General features: G+C 36.2%; 1 protein-coding gene across 3 annotated transcripts in view; it reads left to right on the top strand.

Moving 5' to 3' along the window:
- Positions 1-19,268, top strand: part of LOC127429398 (A disintegrin and metalloproteinase with thrombospondin motifs 2-like) — an 89,282-nt gene that overhangs the window by 55,327 nt on the left and 14,687 nt on the right. For all 3 annotated transcript variants that reach the window (XR_007895273.1, XR_007895274.1, XM_051678410.1), the window contains exons 4-14: positions 504-706; positions 5,387-5,470; positions 6,545-6,701; positions 7,039-7,144; positions 8,243-8,386; positions 9,007-9,139; positions 10,052-10,165; positions 10,276-10,421; positions 12,531-12,706; positions 15,627-15,760; positions 19,106-19,229. Coding sequence is in view for 1 of the 3 variants with exons in the window: in XM_051678410.1 (XP_051534370.1) it covers positions 504-706; positions 5,387-5,470; positions 6,545-6,701; positions 7,039-7,144; positions 8,243-8,386; positions 9,007-9,139; positions 10,052-10,165; positions 10,276-10,421; positions 12,531-12,706; positions 15,627-15,760; positions 19,106-19,229 (1,521 nt within the window). In the remaining 2 variants the exon portion in view is untranslated. The remainder of the gene's footprint in view (positions 1-503; positions 707-5,386; positions 5,471-6,544; positions 6,702-7,038; positions 7,145-8,242; positions 8,387-9,006; positions 9,140-10,051; positions 10,166-10,275; positions 10,422-12,530; positions 12,707-15,626; positions 15,761-19,105; positions 19,230-19,268) is intronic.

The raw sequence follows: 19,268 nt of genomic DNA, 5'->3' as shown, positions 1-19,268 counted from the left end.
TTCAACTCTCTTACTCAATTATCCAGTCACAGCAGTTATTAGCTGACAAAGAGAGGAGAAGATTATGAGTGAAAAATGGCTTAAATTTGGTGTGTTCCTCCCACGAAGCTTTAGTATAACTTCAGAAGATTTGGAATATAGTGCATGAGGGTAAGACTTTACAATAAGGTTTCATTCGTTAACATAAATGCATTAGGTATTATGTACTAACAATCAACAATATTTTTTACAGCATTTATTAAGCTTTGTTGATGCTAGTTAGTGTTACTGTGCATGAGTCATATGGACCACTTATATAGTACTTTTATTGTGCTTTTTTGTGTGGTAATTTTGGGTTTTGACAGCCCTAGTCCTCTTCCACTTTTTATTATATAGTAAAGAATTTTCATTTTTGGGTGAACTATCCCTTTAATCTACATTCAAAGGCCTTTTGGCAGCAGTCATGATGTCACATTTGAATGATACTCTTTGATTGTAAGGATCTGTGTGTGTTCTGCTTTAAGGTTCTCCTCTGGGTGGTCTGAATGGAATGGAGTTCTTACCTCACAGTTTTAAGAAGAGAGTAAAGAGTAATACACGAGCACGCCGAGAGACTTATGAAGATGACATCTTTAACATCGAGGTTCTGCTGGGGGTGGACTGCTCTGTGGTGATGTTCCATGGCAGAGAACATATCCAGAAGTATCTGCTGACTCTTATGAACATTGTAAGTTTCCCTCAAACTATTATCTATTCACAGTGTTCACTTCTTCACAACTGGTGTTTAGTCATTGCATGACTATGTTCACCCCAATGGGATTTCATAAATATTTTTAGATCTGAAATTTGGGGTGGTAGCCTAATGGTTATTGTTCTAAGATATGAAGGCATTTCCAGGTTTGAATTCAGGTGGGGTAACCCATAACCATTTAACTGAAACAACCCTCCTACCTTATCACTATAGCCCTTTTTACACTTTGTATTACTAGGGTAATCTAATCTGAATACAGGTGTAAACGAGGTGCAAAAATTTTTGTGATCACATCACTCAAACAACATTTGGAAGTATGCTGCACCATGGTAATATCTGACCATGATTATATCAGAAACAAACATTTACATGGATGCCATAATTTGTCACAATTTAATGTTTGGTTAAACCTGGTGTAAGCAAAGTCTTTGGGAATAAAACACTTGGTCCAGGAAAGTAGCATAACTGTACACTTCAGGGTTGGAAACTGAGCAAGCTTAATGCGGAACCTCCATCTGTCTCCTTGACCACTACTCAAGTTAAGAAATTCCACCCACATCCCTGACAAGGTTTTCTACCTTAAAGATTGAAGTAGTTGAGATCTTGGACAAGACCTGACTTGGAAATGAACCTGCACAACCACTAAACTTTCCCTCCATTATTTCCTTGTTTTTCTAAAAACGTTATTTTCCCATTTCATTTCATTTTCCAATTTTAAAATGAATAGCTCACCTCAAACTTAAAATTTTGTCATTATTTACTTGCTCTCTCAGGTCATTCCAAACCCATATGCAGTTATTTTTTCTATGGAACACAAAATGAGAATTTTTGAAAAATCATCTCACAGCTCTTTTCCACACAAGCATAGTTAATTGTGACGACATTTGTCAAGCTTCCAAAAGCAAAAAACAAAAAAACAAAAACCAGAAACATCAAATAATGCTGGACAAAGACAGATTGAACACATGGGGTTTAAACACACAAGTACTAACTAGGCAACAACTGCATCTGGAAACAGTTAAGGGAGACACCAAGAACAAAGACACAACAAGAACTTCAAAGTAAAAGTCATACCTTTAGCGACCCCTACTGTCCACTAGGGGAAAGTCCCATACATTAGAGCTATATTGTGAGCCTTCAGAACCCATAGGATAACTATGTGACAAAAGAACCAAATGTAAGTCATTATTCAGTGATGATGTTTCCCTCCGCCAAAGTTCCGTTTCTTAGTGTGACAAAAACTTCATTGACATCTAAGGCCGCCATATTTGATTTCAAAGCTTTGTTGTATGGAAAACTTTGAAGATTTTATTTTTATTTTTATTTTTTTATTGTGTGCCATGACAAAAATATAAATAAAAATGCATTCAGGTTTGGAATGACATGAGGGTGAGTAAATCATGCCATAATTTGAATTTTTGGGTGAACAATCCCTTTAAACTGGACATGCTACCAAGGTATCAACTAAGAAAGCTCTTTGAATGTCGCTCCATGTTTTATTTATTTTTCAGTTTCTCTCCATCCTCTGTCCAACCGCATAATTCTTTCATACACAGTTTATTCTTGTTTGTGCGGTGGTTCCATTGCTAAGCAGAAGGTAAGCTCAGGTGGAAGACCTTGCTGAATTATTAATTTAGTCCTAATGATTTTCTGCCACTTTGGCCTCATGCATGTCAATTAGCTACCTGCCTGCTACTAGCAGACAACTGGACCAATAAAATACTGACAGGGTCCTGCAGAAGGCCAGAGACAGTGCTAATGAGCTAAGGGTATTAGTACTGTATAAATGTGTGTGTTTGTGTGTGTGTGTGTGTGAGAGAGAGATAGAGAGAGAGAGAGGAGGGCATACAAACAGAATAAAAAAGTCCTAATGAGAGACTTTGTTAAGCATTGCTAATAATAGTCATTTATGTGCTGGGTTAAAGAGCTGTCATTGCCTAGTGGCTGAGAATGTCTTGGGTAGAGACATAGCTTCAGGTGGGTACAGGGTTACCTAGCACTGTTTCATAGATATAGCTACTTACATTTTTTCACCCTTAGCAACAATGGTCATGAACTGTTATATTAACAAGTGGTACAAATGTCATGGGAAATAAGTATATTAATAACAGTGGTTCTCATACTGTGGTTCGTGAACAACTGGTGGTTTGATGAGTCTAACTACTTTCAATGAAATAAGAATAAAACTGGCAAAATTATGGATTGGTAAAAGTGAGGCAATTTCAAGATTTTGGTTGTAAATAAGAATTTATTTTTTGTTGGTAATTTGTTTACCCTTTTTTCCCATCCAGATTTGATGTGTTAGATCAGGGGGTTTCAAACTTTTTGATGCCAAGGACTCCTAAATTCGAAGATCCCCTTGCGAGTGACCCTCTGTGTGAGAAAAATAATAAACATAATATTAAAAAATTAAATAATTGGCTTTTATATTTTTATCCAACTAAAGCCAAAATAAATTAATAAAATATTATCTGGAAAATATTTACTTCCTATTAAGTTGACAGTGTATCTTTCTTAAGATGGAGTTATGTTGTATGTGTAAACATGATGGAATTTTTTTTCAATGCCATTCAATTAAAAAAATTATACAATAAAAATTTTAATATTTTTATATAACTGTTAGTTCCAGTTCTCGATACTGATTGGAAGAGTCACGTTCCATGAGAACTGATGTCTCGCACCATCAGCACTCGGAAGCTTTACTGTTTGTATTACTCCGCTTGTGTTTGTGGCATTCTAAACTAAAGTGTAAGAGCAGCGCAGATATGTAAAAGAGCTCTAGGTGGGTCTCTTTCATTTATCCCTGTGACATTAAAGATTTTAGCCAGCAGTTAGCAACAAAAGACTATTTTTATGTGTTATGAGCCAGTGAAGTTTGACATACATTGAGTCAGCGGCCAGCAAACGGTTACTTTGAAGTCACCTGCATTGTCTCTCACTCAATGATCGCTTGGATTAATACTACAACATTACAGCTGGGCTTATCACAGCTGAAATACAGAGTAATCAAAAACATACTTATGGGGTGGGGCCTGGGTAGCTCAGCGAGTATTGACGCTGACTACCACCCCTGGAATCACGAGTTCGAATCCAGGGAGTGCTGAGTGACTCCAGCCAGGTCTCCTAAGCAACCAAATTGGCCCGGTTGCTAGGGAGTGTAGAGTCACATGGGGTAACCTCCTCGTGGTCGCGATTAGGGGTTCTCGCTCTCAATGGGGTGCGTGGTAAGTTGTGCGTGGATCGCGGAGGGTAGCATGAGCCTCCACATGCTGTGAGTCTACGTGGTGTCATGCACAGCGAGCCATGTGATAAGATGTGTGGATTGACTGTCTCAGAAGTGGAGGCAACTGAGACTTGTCCTCCGCCACCCGGATTGAGGTGAGTAACCACAATCCCACGAGGACCTACTAAGTAGTGGGAATTGGGCATTCCAAATTGGGAGAAAAGGGGATTAAAAACATACTTATGGTGCTTACCTGATACCGGAGCTTCCGTGTTGTGAGGAGATCTAATCAACATGGTGAAGGAAAGAATGGTTTCTGTAGTGAATAACTCTTGCGCACCGGCTACCGTGAAATACTCAGGGGGGACCCCCATTCGGACGGCTATTTTTAACCAGAGAAATTGGATGTATTTGACCAGAATTCCCATTATTTTCAGAAAAAGACTTACACTACACACTGCTTGCCATTTTTGTTTTACTCTTGAAGTTGTCCACCACCTGAAAAGAGAAAACACTGCTATTTAATAATGTATCAGAAGTTATAATGATATAATAATACAATTTACTGAAAGTCTCCCTTGTTAAATTCTCACTGTTAAACAGTGGAGACTAGAGCAAGATTTAAATTCTCCTATTTTTGTCATTTCACCGTCAATTCCTCTCTTTTTCTAAAAAAAATTTATCATTTTACCTTGTTCATACTCTTTTTTTTTTTTTTTTTTTTTTTTTTTTAAATGACTTTTAAACAGATTCTAAAACAGCCCCTAGTCAAGCTGTCATCCATCTGTCAAGGTCTTGTGTGTGTGTGTGTGTGTGTGTGTGTGTGTGTGTGTGTGTGTGTGTGTGTGTGTGTGTAGGGCTTCATTACTTTTCTCTCACTCCCTGGACATCTACCCAGAGCCTCCATGCCTCCTTACAGATGTCTTTCCATGTTGCCCTAAGGCATTGTATAAATGAGTTAGGAGTTGAAGCCAGGTGTGAGCATAATAAAAATTATGTTTCTTTTCTATAGGACCATGTAATAGTGAAATTCAACACTATAGATTCAAAGGAATTGTTTTCATGGGTGATATCAAGTCTATCTTGTAAGAAGGGGGTTACAGATGTGCACACATGTTCAAGCAAAAGAAAATGATGATGAGAGTCCAGACTTCAACACCACATCCTTCTGAAGGTGACAGTGAGGTTAAGTGCTGTGCTTTTTAGCTCACTGGCAGTAAACTGTGTGAGATCTGTGCCTGTTAAACTCTTAAGTGTTCTCAGTTCACCCCTGGCTATGTTTTTCCCACATACTTGATTTTAGTAGCTGTGTTATTGCCCAGATGAATTACACATCCATCCATCACGTCCAGGCACCTAGAAGTAATTTCATGTTTATTTTTTTCTTTTCTCTTTGTTTGTGTTTTTTGTTTTTCTTATGAATTGTTCCACAGGTGAATGAGATTTATCAGGACAGCTCTCTGGGTGCCCATATTAATGTTGTGCTGGTTAGAATCATGATGCTCTGTTCCTCCAAGGTAAGACTGTATTCGATAGCCAGTTTTCTTTTCAAACATTGTTGGAAGACAATGGTTGTATTAACAGAACTTAAAAGTGCAAAAATGTCTCAGATATAAAAGATATGAAAATCCACTAGCTGTCCAGCAGAGATAGTATTGATGTTTCTCACATGTACAGTGGCCCCAAAACGTATTTGGACACTTAAGTGGCGTTGGGCATAATGCTAGTGTGACTGCCTTTTCAACCCAGGTTTGATTCCGTATTTGACGCACTCTTTTTCCCATTCTGTTTCTGTTTCTGTTTGTTGTAACCATGTTTTTTGGCAGAAGCCATAGATTTGATGCAATTTACAATGGTGTTACTATAGTAATATGGTGTTTATATAGTAACCATGTTTATTTTTTTGGTTACTTTGATTTTACTACAAAATACAGTGGTGATACTGGTTACTGTAGTAAAACCATGGTTAATTTGTGTAAGGTAGGGTTAGGTATAGGGGTAGGGGTTGGTGTAGGGTGTCTGTGGGACTCAGCATCTACCATTATTTGCACCTGGGTGCAGATAGCATCTGCCAACAAAATATCATAACAAGTGGCATATATTAAAAGAAAGATAGCACAAGCACACTTTTCAATTGAAATGTTTCAAAAAAAGAAGTTTGTTAGTTTTTAAATGATAAAACAGTAAATATTTATTTCAAAATTAAGACAAAAAGATATAAACTAAGACTCCTGTGTTAACTTGAGGAGGTCTGACTTCATACATCCCCTAAAATGACCTTGGGGCCAGTTGCTTTAATATAATTGCAAATATTAAAGAAAAGAAAAGTGTAGCTAGTACTGAGAAAAGGTCTAGCCTTATTTGTTTGCAGATGCCTCTTGGCTTGATAATGTTAATGTAATGACATTGATAAATTTTTTATTTTGTCTTAAGGGTCCAAATTGTTTTTGAGGCCACTGTATAAGTAAATGGTAGGATTATGGCCCTTTTAACAAACATTTAATTGATAGTTTCCAGGAAGTGGTTTCTGAAAATAAATGTTGTCACTTCACAGTGTTGTATTAACTTGCATTTTGTGTTGTTTTTTTCAGTCCATGGGTTTGATTGAGCTGGGCAACGCCTCTCAGAGTCTAGAGAACGTGTGTCGCTGGGCCTTCCTGCAGCAGAAAGAGGACAAGAATGATGCTGAATACCATGATCATGCTATTTTCCTTACCAGACAAGAGTTTGGGCCCACTGGCATGCAGGGTAAAATTAGTCCTTTGACATTCCATAAATTTACATGAAAACACTAACACCAGGATTTTCAACCTGGGACCTTCTGCAGACTCCTTGGGGCCATGAAGTTAATTCAGGGATGCCATGGACAGATGTATAAAACATAATTGATTCTTTTTCGCAATTCCGTTTGTTGACATTAGTGGCACAGAAATTACACACTTCAGCTTTTTTAAAGACTGTTTAAGTGCTTAAGAGAAAATCTAGTTTTGTATATTTGTTTAAGCTCCAGTCTGGCCTCAAAAGTCTAGTCAACATGTAAATACTTTTAGGTTTAATTCAGAATTTATCTTCCAACTGTTTGTAGGTTATGCTCCTGTAACAGGCATGTGTCATCCTGTGAGAAGTTGCACTCTGAATCACGAGGATGGCTTCTCCTCTGCTTTTGTTGTGGCCCATGAGACAGGACACGTGTGAGAAAAACTTGACCAGCACTTCCACCATAACATCTACCAATCCTAACATAACCTTTAATGTTGTATCTCATAACTTCAATTTGAATGGACAATTAGCACACAGTTCACTAACTTAAGTCTTTTAAAAATGTTTCACACTTTCAACACACACTTTGGATATATCAATCTTTAATGTGGATTAAAAGAAGCTATACAGTGGCCCCAAAAAGTATTTTGACATTTAAAGGGATAGTTCACCAAAAATGAAAATTCTCTCACCATTTACTCACCCTCATGCCATCCAAAGTGTGTATGCCTTTCTTTCTTCTGCTGAACACAAACAAAGATTTTTAAAAGAACATTTCAGCTCTGTAGGTCCTTACAATGCAAGTGAATGGTGACCAGAAATTTGAAGCTCTAAAAATCACATTAAGGCAGCATAAAAGTAATTTATTTGACTCCAGTGGTTTAATATATGTCTTCTGAAGCGATGTAATCATTTCTGGTGAGAAAAAGATCAATGTTTAAAAATGTTTGACTGTAAATCTCCACTTTCACTTCCGAATATGAAAGAATGTGAAAGTGGAGATTTATAGTAAAAAAAGGACATAAATATTGATCTGTTTCTCACCCACACCTATTATATCACTTCTGAAGATATATATTGCACCACTGGAGTCGTATGGATTACTTTTACGATGCCTTTATGTGACTTCTGGAGCTTCAAAGTTCTGATCACCATTTACTTGCATTGTATGGACCTTCATAGCTAAAAATATTATTTAAAAAATCTTCGTTTGTATACAGTAGAACAAAGAAAGGCTACCAGAAAGTACCCAAATATATTTAGTCTTAATTTTGAATTATACATCTAGTGTTTTATCAAATTTGAACTTGTGAAATGGTTGGATTGAAAAGTGTGCTTGTGCTATCTTTCTTTATGCTATACTACGTAATGCAATGACATTCATATATTTGAAAGTGCAGCTTAAGTCTCCAAATACTTTTTGGGGCCACTGAACAATACATAAAAGCACATTCTCACACACAATTTCTTTGAGTACAGAAAGTGACTATAGATTGAGTGAGTTATTTGTGTATGTGTTTTGTGTTCAGGCTGGGGATGGAACATGATGGCCAGGCGAATGAGTGTGGAGATGAGGTGCCCATGGGCAGTATAATGGCTCCTCTGGTTCAAGCAGCCTTCCACCGCTTCCACTGGTCCAGATGCAGTCAACAGGAGCTCAGTCGATACCTCAAGTGAGTTATCGGGCCTCCTATCAGCTGTAGATCTCCTATAACTTGTGGATCACAGGTCTGATGCGGTGTGTAAATGAACTTACACTCTTGATGTACAAGTTTTTGAGTGGTTCTTTGCAGCACCTTCTTATCAAGAAGCATTTTTTTTATTTTTTATTTTTGCATATAGTTGTCTATATGGTTCTTTGGAACTTAAAAAAGTTATCCTATGGCATCAGTTTGCAAAGTTTATTTTTGTTGTAAGCTATGGAACATTGTGGAAAATGTATAAGAGGAAAAAATATGCATTAAAATGAGTAATATCTTAAATATCTTTAAAAAAAATTGCTTGAAAACAAACAAGCAAGTTTTTATTATTGTGGTCTTTGTGGTCTGGATCCAGTAATATAAGTCATTTCCAACAGACATTTCCCACGACCTGGTTTATATTTATGTTTTTCTGCAATAGTTTACAGCTAATTACTGTGAGTAATTAATGACTTTTCAGACTTTTTGGCCATTTAGAATAGTATAATAGGAAATAATTCTGATTTCTTTTCACTACTTTGTACTATAAAAACATATTCTTTTGTTCCTTTTAACTGATTACAAACCCAAAAATAGTCATCTTTCTCCTGCAGTACATATGACTGTCTCCGTGATGACCCCTTTGATCACGAGTGGCCAACTCTGCCCCAGCTGCCTGGTCTCCACTATTCTATGAATGAACAGTGCCGCTTTGATTTTGGAATGGGCTACATGATGTGCACTGCGGTGAGTGAAAGAGAGACACCATCCCACTCACAATGTGACATGCCATGATTTCTCCATTTCACTCCACATAACCTTAATTTACTGTTTGTAAATCTGGTAATGCAGTATATGTGTTCAACATCTTCCCAGAAAGCATTAGAACAAAAGAACAGTGTAAATGTTTTAGGTAAGTTTGGGTTTTAGTGTAAAGTTAACTATATATGGTTAAATAGATGCAAGACAGGAAGATCAATCACAATTTAGTATGCAAATAGATGCAAGAATGAAAACCAGTCATAATTCATATGCGAATATTACAATTATATAATCACTGTCAATTAGATTTTGAATGGCGAACATTCTATCAACGTAAACCAATGGGAGATTTTTTTCATTTATGTTTAAAAACTTTCAAAATCTTACATTTCTTAAAAAGAGTAAAAGTTCCCACAAAAATAAATAAATAGATAAAATAAAATAGACAGCACACCTAAGGCTAAAATTATACAGAAAACAAAGTTTGAATGGAGTCAGTTAAGCAGTTACATTGAACAGTTGAGACTTAATTAATTGTATAACTGTAATACTAAATGTTAGAGGTTTATAAAAAAATCCTAACCAGAATGTTTGAGAAATATCAAGCACTGATATAATATTGTAAAAACAGGTGCAAGCAGAGATTTGACAATTAAGCCATCCATTTAATAAAGCAAACCCCCCCCCCCCCCAAAAAAAAATACATATTTATATATATATATATATATATATATATATATATATATATATATATATAAAATCAATAAGAGTGAAAACTTGACATCTGCTACTCTCTAATGTATCATACATCATGTTGTAATCAGTGCTGGTTTACTTTGCTTGGTAAACTTCATCACAGGTTGCATGTATGAATGCGAGCATGACTGTTTCTTTTAGTACAGCACCTACGACCCATGCAAGCAGCTGTGGTGCAGCCACCCAGAGAACCCTTTCTTCTGCAAGACCAAAAAGGGCCCTCCCATCGATGGCACTAAGTGTGCAACAGGGAAGGTTGGAACTGTAGAGTTCTATTCTACTATTTACGTTAAATATATTTGGAGGAACTAAAGCAGGAAAAAACACTTTTTTTATCTCTTACTATGTAATCTCTGTATCTCCAGCACTGTTTTAAGGGTCACTGTATCAAGTTGACACCAGACATTCTCAGGCAGGATGGCCACTGGGGTCAGTGGACCAAGTTTGGTTCCTGTTCTCGCAGCTGTGGCGGTGGAGTACAGTTCCGCACTCGCGAGTGTAACAACCCAATGTGAGTGTCTTCTACAATATACTTGGAAAAAAAAATTTGGAGTGGGGTTTACTAAAAAAACCTAGGAAACATTTTCTATGCAGAAATTGATAGTAAATTTAACAGACCATATTTTCAAGTAAAGGCTACAAATAATTCATGGTGGCTTTAATTAGGACTTACCAAGCAGAATTTACTTTGCAATACTATTTTTCAAGTAAATTTTATGAACTTTCTATTTGTACATTTTAATCAAGCAATCTAGCACTAAATTAAGCCATGCTTTTAAAAGTATACTAGCATTTCAATGCTTTTTTTAACATACTTAATAATGTACCACATGACACAGGAAGCATTTCACAGGGAAGTTTAATGCATGCTTTGTAGTCTATTAGACAACAATACCTTACTTTAATGGCGATAGAAACATGCTTTGCATGGGACTGGATCAGGAGAGTACATTTTTAAATTAAGTGTTATTTTAATGTATTTCTAGGCTAAATTAAATGAGTAGGAGACTTGTTAGTGTTTAAAGTTCTGTTATGTTGGTTTAGAGGAGATTCTGTCATGTTGAATTTGTTTGGAGGTTACCATTGTGGAGAAGAATGGAGCTAATGGTTAGGTCGAGGTTGGGTACATTACTACTGAAAAATCAGTGTGTATTACTTTTCTCATGAAGCAAATACTGGGGGATTGTGAGTATAATGACTGATTAGGGATCTGTAATCTCTCAGTAAAAAATATATATACTGGTATATAATATGCTAATGTGTTTGTTGTTAGCTAGTAACAAGCTGCAATGTTCAGTAGAGTTATTTGAACAGATCAAATATAAGTTAGGTTAACTCAGTTCATACATATTTGCATTAACTATTTGAGTAGAGTCTACATATTAATTTTCATATCAAAGAGACTTATTTTCATTGTAGGGAACCAGTGTACACAACTGAATTAAGTTAAACCAAAAAAAAAAAAACATTTCTGTGTACAAAATGAACTTCAGACTTCACAAAACATGAAGTTACCAAAAGTAACAAGAAAATCAACAATAAAATAGCTGTAAATCAAATTGCAAACTATTATTAGTTATTAAAGCCCGGTGCATGCTGGGAACACCTGCTAACATTTACTTATTTTATTTACCTTTGAAATTTACTCAAGGTAGCTAAAAAATATGACAAGGTTTTCCCCTTTAGGATTCATACATATCAACAATCATAAATAATAAAGATACAGAAACAAATGTACATAATATTTTCAAGTTCACACTTTAATTCAATGTAGAAAGCACTTATCTGCTATATTCACTTCTCCACAAAGTCATTTTTTTCCCCACCGTAAATCAGTGGTTCTCAGCTTGTTTTGCTTCAGAACCCAGATTTTACATTGGACATCAGATGACATTCCAACACAGTACCAAAACTGTTTAGATTACAAGAGTAACAAAAGATATCTGTTAAATTGCATATTAAGCCCAATATAATGCAGAATTCTTTGCACATCATAAGCTGAATTGGAAAATGGATGATTTTGGATTCAAAATGTCTTTAGAATTTTGCTGCTTTCTTGCTCTCGGCAGTAAGTATGTGAAACCACCCTAATTCTGCACAAAATACATTGTAGACTATACTAGATTATACTATTGCAAGTGAACTTCATTTAATGTAGTCTGGGTTGTATTTTTGTTTTTACCTTTTACGGCCTAGTCAGTGATGGCATCTGTTCAATTTGGATACTTTCAACCAAATGGCAGATGAGTTTGATTGGACGCACAGCCTTCAATGTCAACAAAAAAACACATGGAAAATATTTGTCATTTTAAAAGCAGATAGACTTTTTTCACGATTATTTAATTGTGGCAGCTCTAACTGTAATCTTGACAATTTTTTCGATTAATTGTGCAGCCCTACTATCCGTACGATTATATGGTTAGTTACATGTTATTAATTGCAGTTCAGCATTGCTTTTTCCAAGTTGAATATAACCCTATCAGAACAGACCTGCAATCCATATTTGGGTCACGAGCCATCAGTCGAGAGCCACTGTCTTACACCAGCTCTACAAAAACAGTACCATCATTCCTTTGCATTTTGCCTCTGTTGACTTGAGCAAACCCTTTTTATATTGTAGTCCGGCTAATGGGGGGCGCACCTGTTATGGAAACAACTATGAGTTCCAGCTTTGTAACACTGAGGAGTGTGCAAAGGCCCTGGCTGATTTCAGAGAAGAGCAGTGCAAGATGTGGAACCCCCACTTTGAGCACGAGGACACCAAACACAATTGGCTGCCCTACGAACACCCTGAACGTGAGTATTAACCTGGAGAGAAGCCATGGTTTTTTTTGTATTCCAAAAGCTGTGTATTATACTCTTATTATCTTGTAATTACACGGCCCATTAATCAGCAATAGATGTGAGTGGGTTTACTGTTTTATGGTGGTGAAATATATATTTGTCTGTAGCTGGCACACTCACAGCAGAGACAGGGGTAAATACATTTTATTGCCTCCTGATGTCCGCAATATGTCTTGGACCATTTTCATTCTGAAGGAATGTGCTTTTTAAAATATTATCCACAAGCAACTTTTTCAGGCTTTAATTTTTCCATTGCATAAGTAGATTTGCTATAAACTATATATATATATATATATATATATATATATATATATATATATAGTATATATAGTTGAAGTCAGAAGTTTACATACACCTTAGCCAAATACATTTAAACTCAAGTTTACATACATTTTGTTAGTATTTGGTAGCATTGCCTTTAAATTGTTGAACTTGGGTCAGACATTTTGGGTAGCTTTCCACAAGCTTCTCACAATAAGTTTCTGGAATTTTGGCCCATTCCTCCAGACAGAACTTTCAGAGTCAGGTTTGTAGGCCTCCTTGCTCGCACACGCTTTTTCAGTTCTGCCCACTAATTTTCTATTGAACTGAGGTCAGGGCTTTGTGATGGCCACTCCAATACCTTGACTTTGTTGTCCTTAAACCATTTTGCCACAACTTTGGAGGTATGCTTGGGGTCATTGTCAATCTGGAAGACCCATTTGTGACCGAGCTTTAACTTCCTGACTGATGTCTTGAAATGTTGCTTCAATATATCCACATCATTTTCCTTCCTCATGATGCCATCTATTTTAAGAAGTGCACCAGTCCCTCCTGCAGCAAAGCACCCCCACAACATGATGCTGCCACCCCCATGCTTCATGGTTGGGATGGTGTTCTTTGGCTTGCATGCCTCACCCTTTTTCCTCCGAACATAACGATGGTCATTATGGCCAAAAAGTTCCATTTTTGTTCCATCAGACCAGAGGACATTTCTCCAAAAAGTAAGATCTTTGTCCCCATGTGCACTTGCATTTGGCATTTTCATTGTGGTTTTGAAGCAGTGGCTTCTTCCTTGCTGAGCAGCCTTTCAGGTGATGTCGATATAGGACTCGTTTTACTGTGGATATAGATACTTGTCTACCTGTTTCCTCCAACATCTTCACAAGGTCCTTTGCTGTTGTTCTGGGATTGATTTGCACTTTTCGCACCAAACTACATTCATCTCTAGGGGACAGAATGTGTCTCCTTCCTGAGCGATATGATGGCTGTGTGGTCCCATGGTGTTTATACTTGCATACTATTGTTTGTACAGATGAACGTGGTACCTTCCAGCATTTGGAAATTGCTCCCAAGGATGAACTAGACTTGTGGAGGTCCACAATTTTTTTTCTGAGGCCTTGGCTGATTTCTTTTGATTTTCCCATGATGTCAAGCAAAGAGGTACTGAGTTTGAAGGTAGGCCTTAAAATGCATTCACAGGTACACCTCCAATTCAGTACACCTCCAGAAGCTAATTGGCTAATTATCTAAAGGCTTGACATAATTTTCTGGAATTTTCCAAGCTGCTTAAAAGAACAGTTAACTTAGTGTATGTAAAATTCTGACCCACTGGAATTGTGATTTAGTCTGTTAAATCAATAAAACAATCTGTCTGTAAACAATTGTTGGAAAAATGACTTGTGTCATGCACAAAGTAGATGTCCTAAACGACTTGCCAAAACTATAGTTTACTAATATTAAATCTGTGGAGTGGTTAAAAAATTAGTTTTAATGACTTCAAGTGTATGTAAACTTCTGACTTCGACTGTATATATATATATATATATATATATATATATATATATATATATATATATATACTGCTCATATTATGTAGCAAAGAGATTTTGATGTCGTGCTATAATTTAGACAGCAGCATGAAGCAACCAAAAGCCAAAAATACAGGTATATATAAATTACATATCACAATATGTCTTGGACCATTTTTATTCTTTTTAATGTTGAAGGAATGTGCTTTTTCAGGCATTAATTTTGGCTTCTGGTCTCAATTCAGTATTTTGAGATATCTCACGAGATTTATAGCACACTATCAAAATCTATTTGTTACATAATATGATAATTTGCAGCAAGGATGGAAACTACATTCCTGGAGAGAAAGAGAACAAAACAGCTGTCTTGAAAAAAGTTTTTGTATCTCTTAGCCGTGATTTTTGTGTCCTACAGGATAGTGCATTAATTACATATGGCTTTATATGGTGACTTTAGGAAGAGTAATAAGGTTGAAACTCAGTTGGAGAGCTGCTTGGAAACACTTGACTGAGTTGTTCTTAGAAGGGAAACAGGCATTAGCCAAGCATCGGACAGCAGTAGTTGGAAGAAAGACACATGGAAATGTGATTAAGCAGCAATGGCATCTCCAGTTATCCTCTGAGGCCAGATTATTCTTACATTAGAGAGAATGCCGTTAGCCAGTTTATAACTGTTCCAGCCTCACCCTCAACCACTGAGATCTAGACAGCTTAAACAACATTATAATATAGATACTGATCATATATTTAAATATTTGGTAAGACTTGACAATAAGGTTCTGTATGTTAAGATTAGTCAATGTAAAAGGTATCATGAATTAAAAAATGCACTATGGCTCCAAAGCAGGGACACCAAAAACACTAAACCAGAAAATATATAACTGAACTGAAGAGACAAATATTTCCCAATTATATATACTGTAATTATTGTATTGTATATGGTAATTAAAAAAAAACTCAAACAGCAAACAAACAATCTGCAATATTGAGTCAGAATGCCACACAAGGCAGTTTTCCGCTCAAACACTTTGTCTGTGGTCTTTTTTTTTTTTTTTTATTGTTGTTGTTTTGTTTTTTTACAGCTGAGGAGAGATGTCAACTCTACTGCCAGTCAAAGGAGACCGGAGATGTGGTGTCTATGAAGAGAATGGTGCATGACGGCACACGGTGCTCCTACAAAGACCCTTACAGTGTGTGTGTGCGAGGGGAGTGTGAGGTAAAGGTTATTCAAACACGCACACACACACACAATCCATCCATCACTGAAGTCCATCCTCCAAAATGCCATAGAATGAATAATATCAGGCTTAATCAGATAAACCTCAGTCTGCTCTCTGTCTACGTATGTATTATGATGAGCCCTTTCCAATTCTCTTTGCCATGTGTTTATTCGCTTGAATGTGAAGCTATCTTGCATGATTTGTTTATCTTTCTTTACTATTTTTTTGTAGTTATTGGTGGAATAAACAGGAAGAATGTCCTCATGTTAGAAAGGGTAGGGCAGATTGATTATGTGCATTTAGATACCTACGTTTTGCAATTGGGATTATGTGCATTTCAAAATGTCATTCTTTTTAATCTGAGAGGGATATAAAAGTCTAGAAGAGGACAGGTTTTATGTGTATTGGCAGTAAAGGAAAGACAGGATCTGGGATTGTTTCCATGCAGTTATATGCTCAAGAAGATGGTTTCCATGTAAATACGCAGCACCAACTTGGTCTTTTATTATGCCTACCTGATTGTATGCTGCTTTTATTGATTTTATTGGCAGATATGAGACCACATTCTCTCCAGTTTGTCTCTAAGACTTTAAGACAAATAAGCAAAGTTTAGAATTATCAAGGATTACTTGATGAATAGGTGTTACAGTACTTTAATTTGTTGCATTAATTACTTAATAAATCAGTCATTTAAACATGAACCTGTGATTTAAACCTTCATGATGGATGGCCCTAAAAAGGGCAGGAAAAAAAACGTCTATATAAACTAGCTAGATTATTTTGTCTAAATCTATTTTATATATGCTGCATCTTACATATTTTGGAAATGTAAAATCCTCAATTATAAAGTTAACCCATAATTGAACTTTAAATTTGAGTTTAAAGTAATAAGGAAACATGATTAAAGTTATTGTTATAAAGTTATGTTACTGTAAAACTAAGATCAAAAAGTTGGTGCAAAGGTAGGCCTTACTTTAATACAGGTTAATCCTTATTGGTGTTATCCGTCCTATTACAGCTTTATGTCTAATTAAATGAAAAGTCAGAATTTATTTTTGCTTGTAGTGAATAGACTTTCTGTGTCAGGTTAGGCTGATCTAAGATCAGCACCTTAAACATCTTTAAAGGTCCAGCCAGGTCTCCTAAGCAAGCAAATTGGCCCAGTTGCTAGGGAGGGTAGAGTCACATGGGGTAACCTCCTCGTGGTCACTATAATGTGGTTCTCGCTCTCGGTGGGGTGCGTGGTGAGTTGTGCGTGGATGCTGCGGAGAATAGCGTGAAGCCTCCACACATGCTATGTCTCTGTGGTAACGCGCTCAACAAGCCACGTGATAAGATGCGCGGAGATCTTATCTGAGATTCATCCTCTGCCACCCAGATTGAGGCGAGTCACTATGCCACCACAAGGACTTAGAGCGCATTGGGAATAGGGGAGGAAAAGGGGTGGAAATAATAAAAAAATTAAAAAAAACATCTTTAAAGGAATAGTTCACCCCAAAATAAAAATTCTGTCAGTCACCTCATATCGTTCCAAACCTGTATGGAAGTATATTAATGATAAATGTCTTTGAAACAAAAAAGCACACTGAATTGCACTAACTTAAAAATAAATGCATTGTATTAACAGCGCTTGCATTTGTTGGGGATGCAACTTCGTATGGTTGTAAATTTAAGCTGTGAATATTTCAACTGAAAACATTTAGCACAAAATTTAGGTAATAAATACTCCCCTTCCAAAATTCAGTTCCAAAATATTATTATTATTTTTTGTTTATCTGTATTATTTGACAGGTAATGTTCGGTCCATCATATTTTGCTTTACAAATTTGTCTGAATTTTCAGTGGTTCAAATTCGGTTGAAAATTCAACCTTGCTGCTACTAGTCTTCCTCACTAGGTGGTATAATTGGGTGTTGATGAATATCAAGAGCAACAGGGAGAGGTCCTCGCCAAATTGATCTCTCCTTGATCACAATCAAAAAAGTCATCACATTTTGCTCTGAATGTGACGTACTCGTAATTGCCACTTCAGAAGTGGAAAGTAAGATAATTCCAATGGCACATGTAGCATTATATCCTCCCAGGTTGAGTGCAGTGATTGGAAAAGCATTCCCTAGCAACCAAAAGTATATAACAAAATAAATGGCAATCTGAGTTTGAATTTGTTGGTCCTCATCTGATTTTAATGCAATGTAAATAAACACATACAGTATGTAAAAAAAAATTATAAAAAAAATAAATAAAAAAAAAGATGTAAGTCTTGGTATCTAAAACTGCATTATGCTTAAAATACAGAAGGAAGATTAATCTGACATGTAGACACAATGAAAACAATAACATTTAAAATAAAAGTTGATGTAAAACAGACTCTTCGGACTTGAGTTGTGTACATTAACCATTAGCCACCAGGAACACTTTGCCCTGACAATTGCCTCACTTAGATACTTTTATACAGTACATTAAAATGGAAGATGACACACATTATGAAGTGCCGTGTCAAACTAAAGAAACTGTTTAAAATTACTTTATTGTCAAGTTAGTTTAATTGATGTGTCAAAGCTAGCAATGTTCGTAGTGGTGAAGCCCATTAGCAGCAAATGAAGATTGTGTATCGGCACTCTACAGCTTTTTCTGCAATGCCAGGATGTACAAGGCTGAATTTCCCACCAAATTTTAACCACTGAAATTTTAGAAGCGAATTTACAAAATGAAATAATAATGGGCCTAATATTACCTGTGAAAAACTGACGATAAAATAAAAAAGAATATTTTGGAACTGAACTTGGAAGGTGAATGTTAATTATTGATTTTTTTGTGCAAAATGTTTTCAGTTGAAATATTCACAGCCATAAATATACAACCATATGAAAATACATCCTTAAAAAATGCAAGCACTGTTAATGCAATGCGTATTTTTTTTCCAAACAACTTTTGTCATTAATAAACATTCTTTCTTATGTGGAACACAAAAGATCTTTTAATGAATATCGAATTTCGTCTTTTCAATACAATGGCAGTGGATAGAGTCTCACTTAAAAGCTTAGAAAAGGACCCAAAAATTTCATAAAATTAGTACATGCATCATATTCCAAATCTTCTGAAGGCATACAATAGGTTTTGGTGAGAAACAACCTGAAATTGATGTCATTTTTCAGTGAATGTCTTGATGTCATGTTCACGAGCACTATGAGAGAAGCTCTTTTACAACGAGCTTCTCTCATGATGACTAAATTATGAAAGAATTTTCATTTTTGGGTGAGCTGTCCCTTTGAGATGGACCTACATATAAATAGATATTCTTAAGGGCTATTCTTGGTTCTGTTAACTCTGCTCTCTGCACAGAAAGTGGGCTGTGACAATGTGATCGCTTCAGAGCTTGAGGACGATAAGTGTGGGGTGTGTGGAGGAGATAACTCCACCTGTAAGATTGTCAAAGGCAACTTCACCCGCAGCACGAGGAAACCAGGTGAGCTTCTCTCCCTGGATGCACATGATGTATTGAAGT

The sequence above is a fragment of the Myxocyprinus asiaticus genome, chromosome 38 (genome assembly GCF_019703515.2).
Source record: "Myxocyprinus asiaticus isolate MX2 ecotype Aquarium Trade chromosome 38, UBuf_Myxa_2, whole genome shotgun sequence".
Classification (NCBI taxonomy): domain Eukaryota; kingdom Metazoa; phylum Chordata; class Actinopteri; order Cypriniformes; family Catostomidae; genus Myxocyprinus; species Myxocyprinus asiaticus.
The sequence above is the reverse complement of the archived record's forward strand: the minus strand, read 5'-3'. Positions and strand labels throughout refer to the sequence as shown.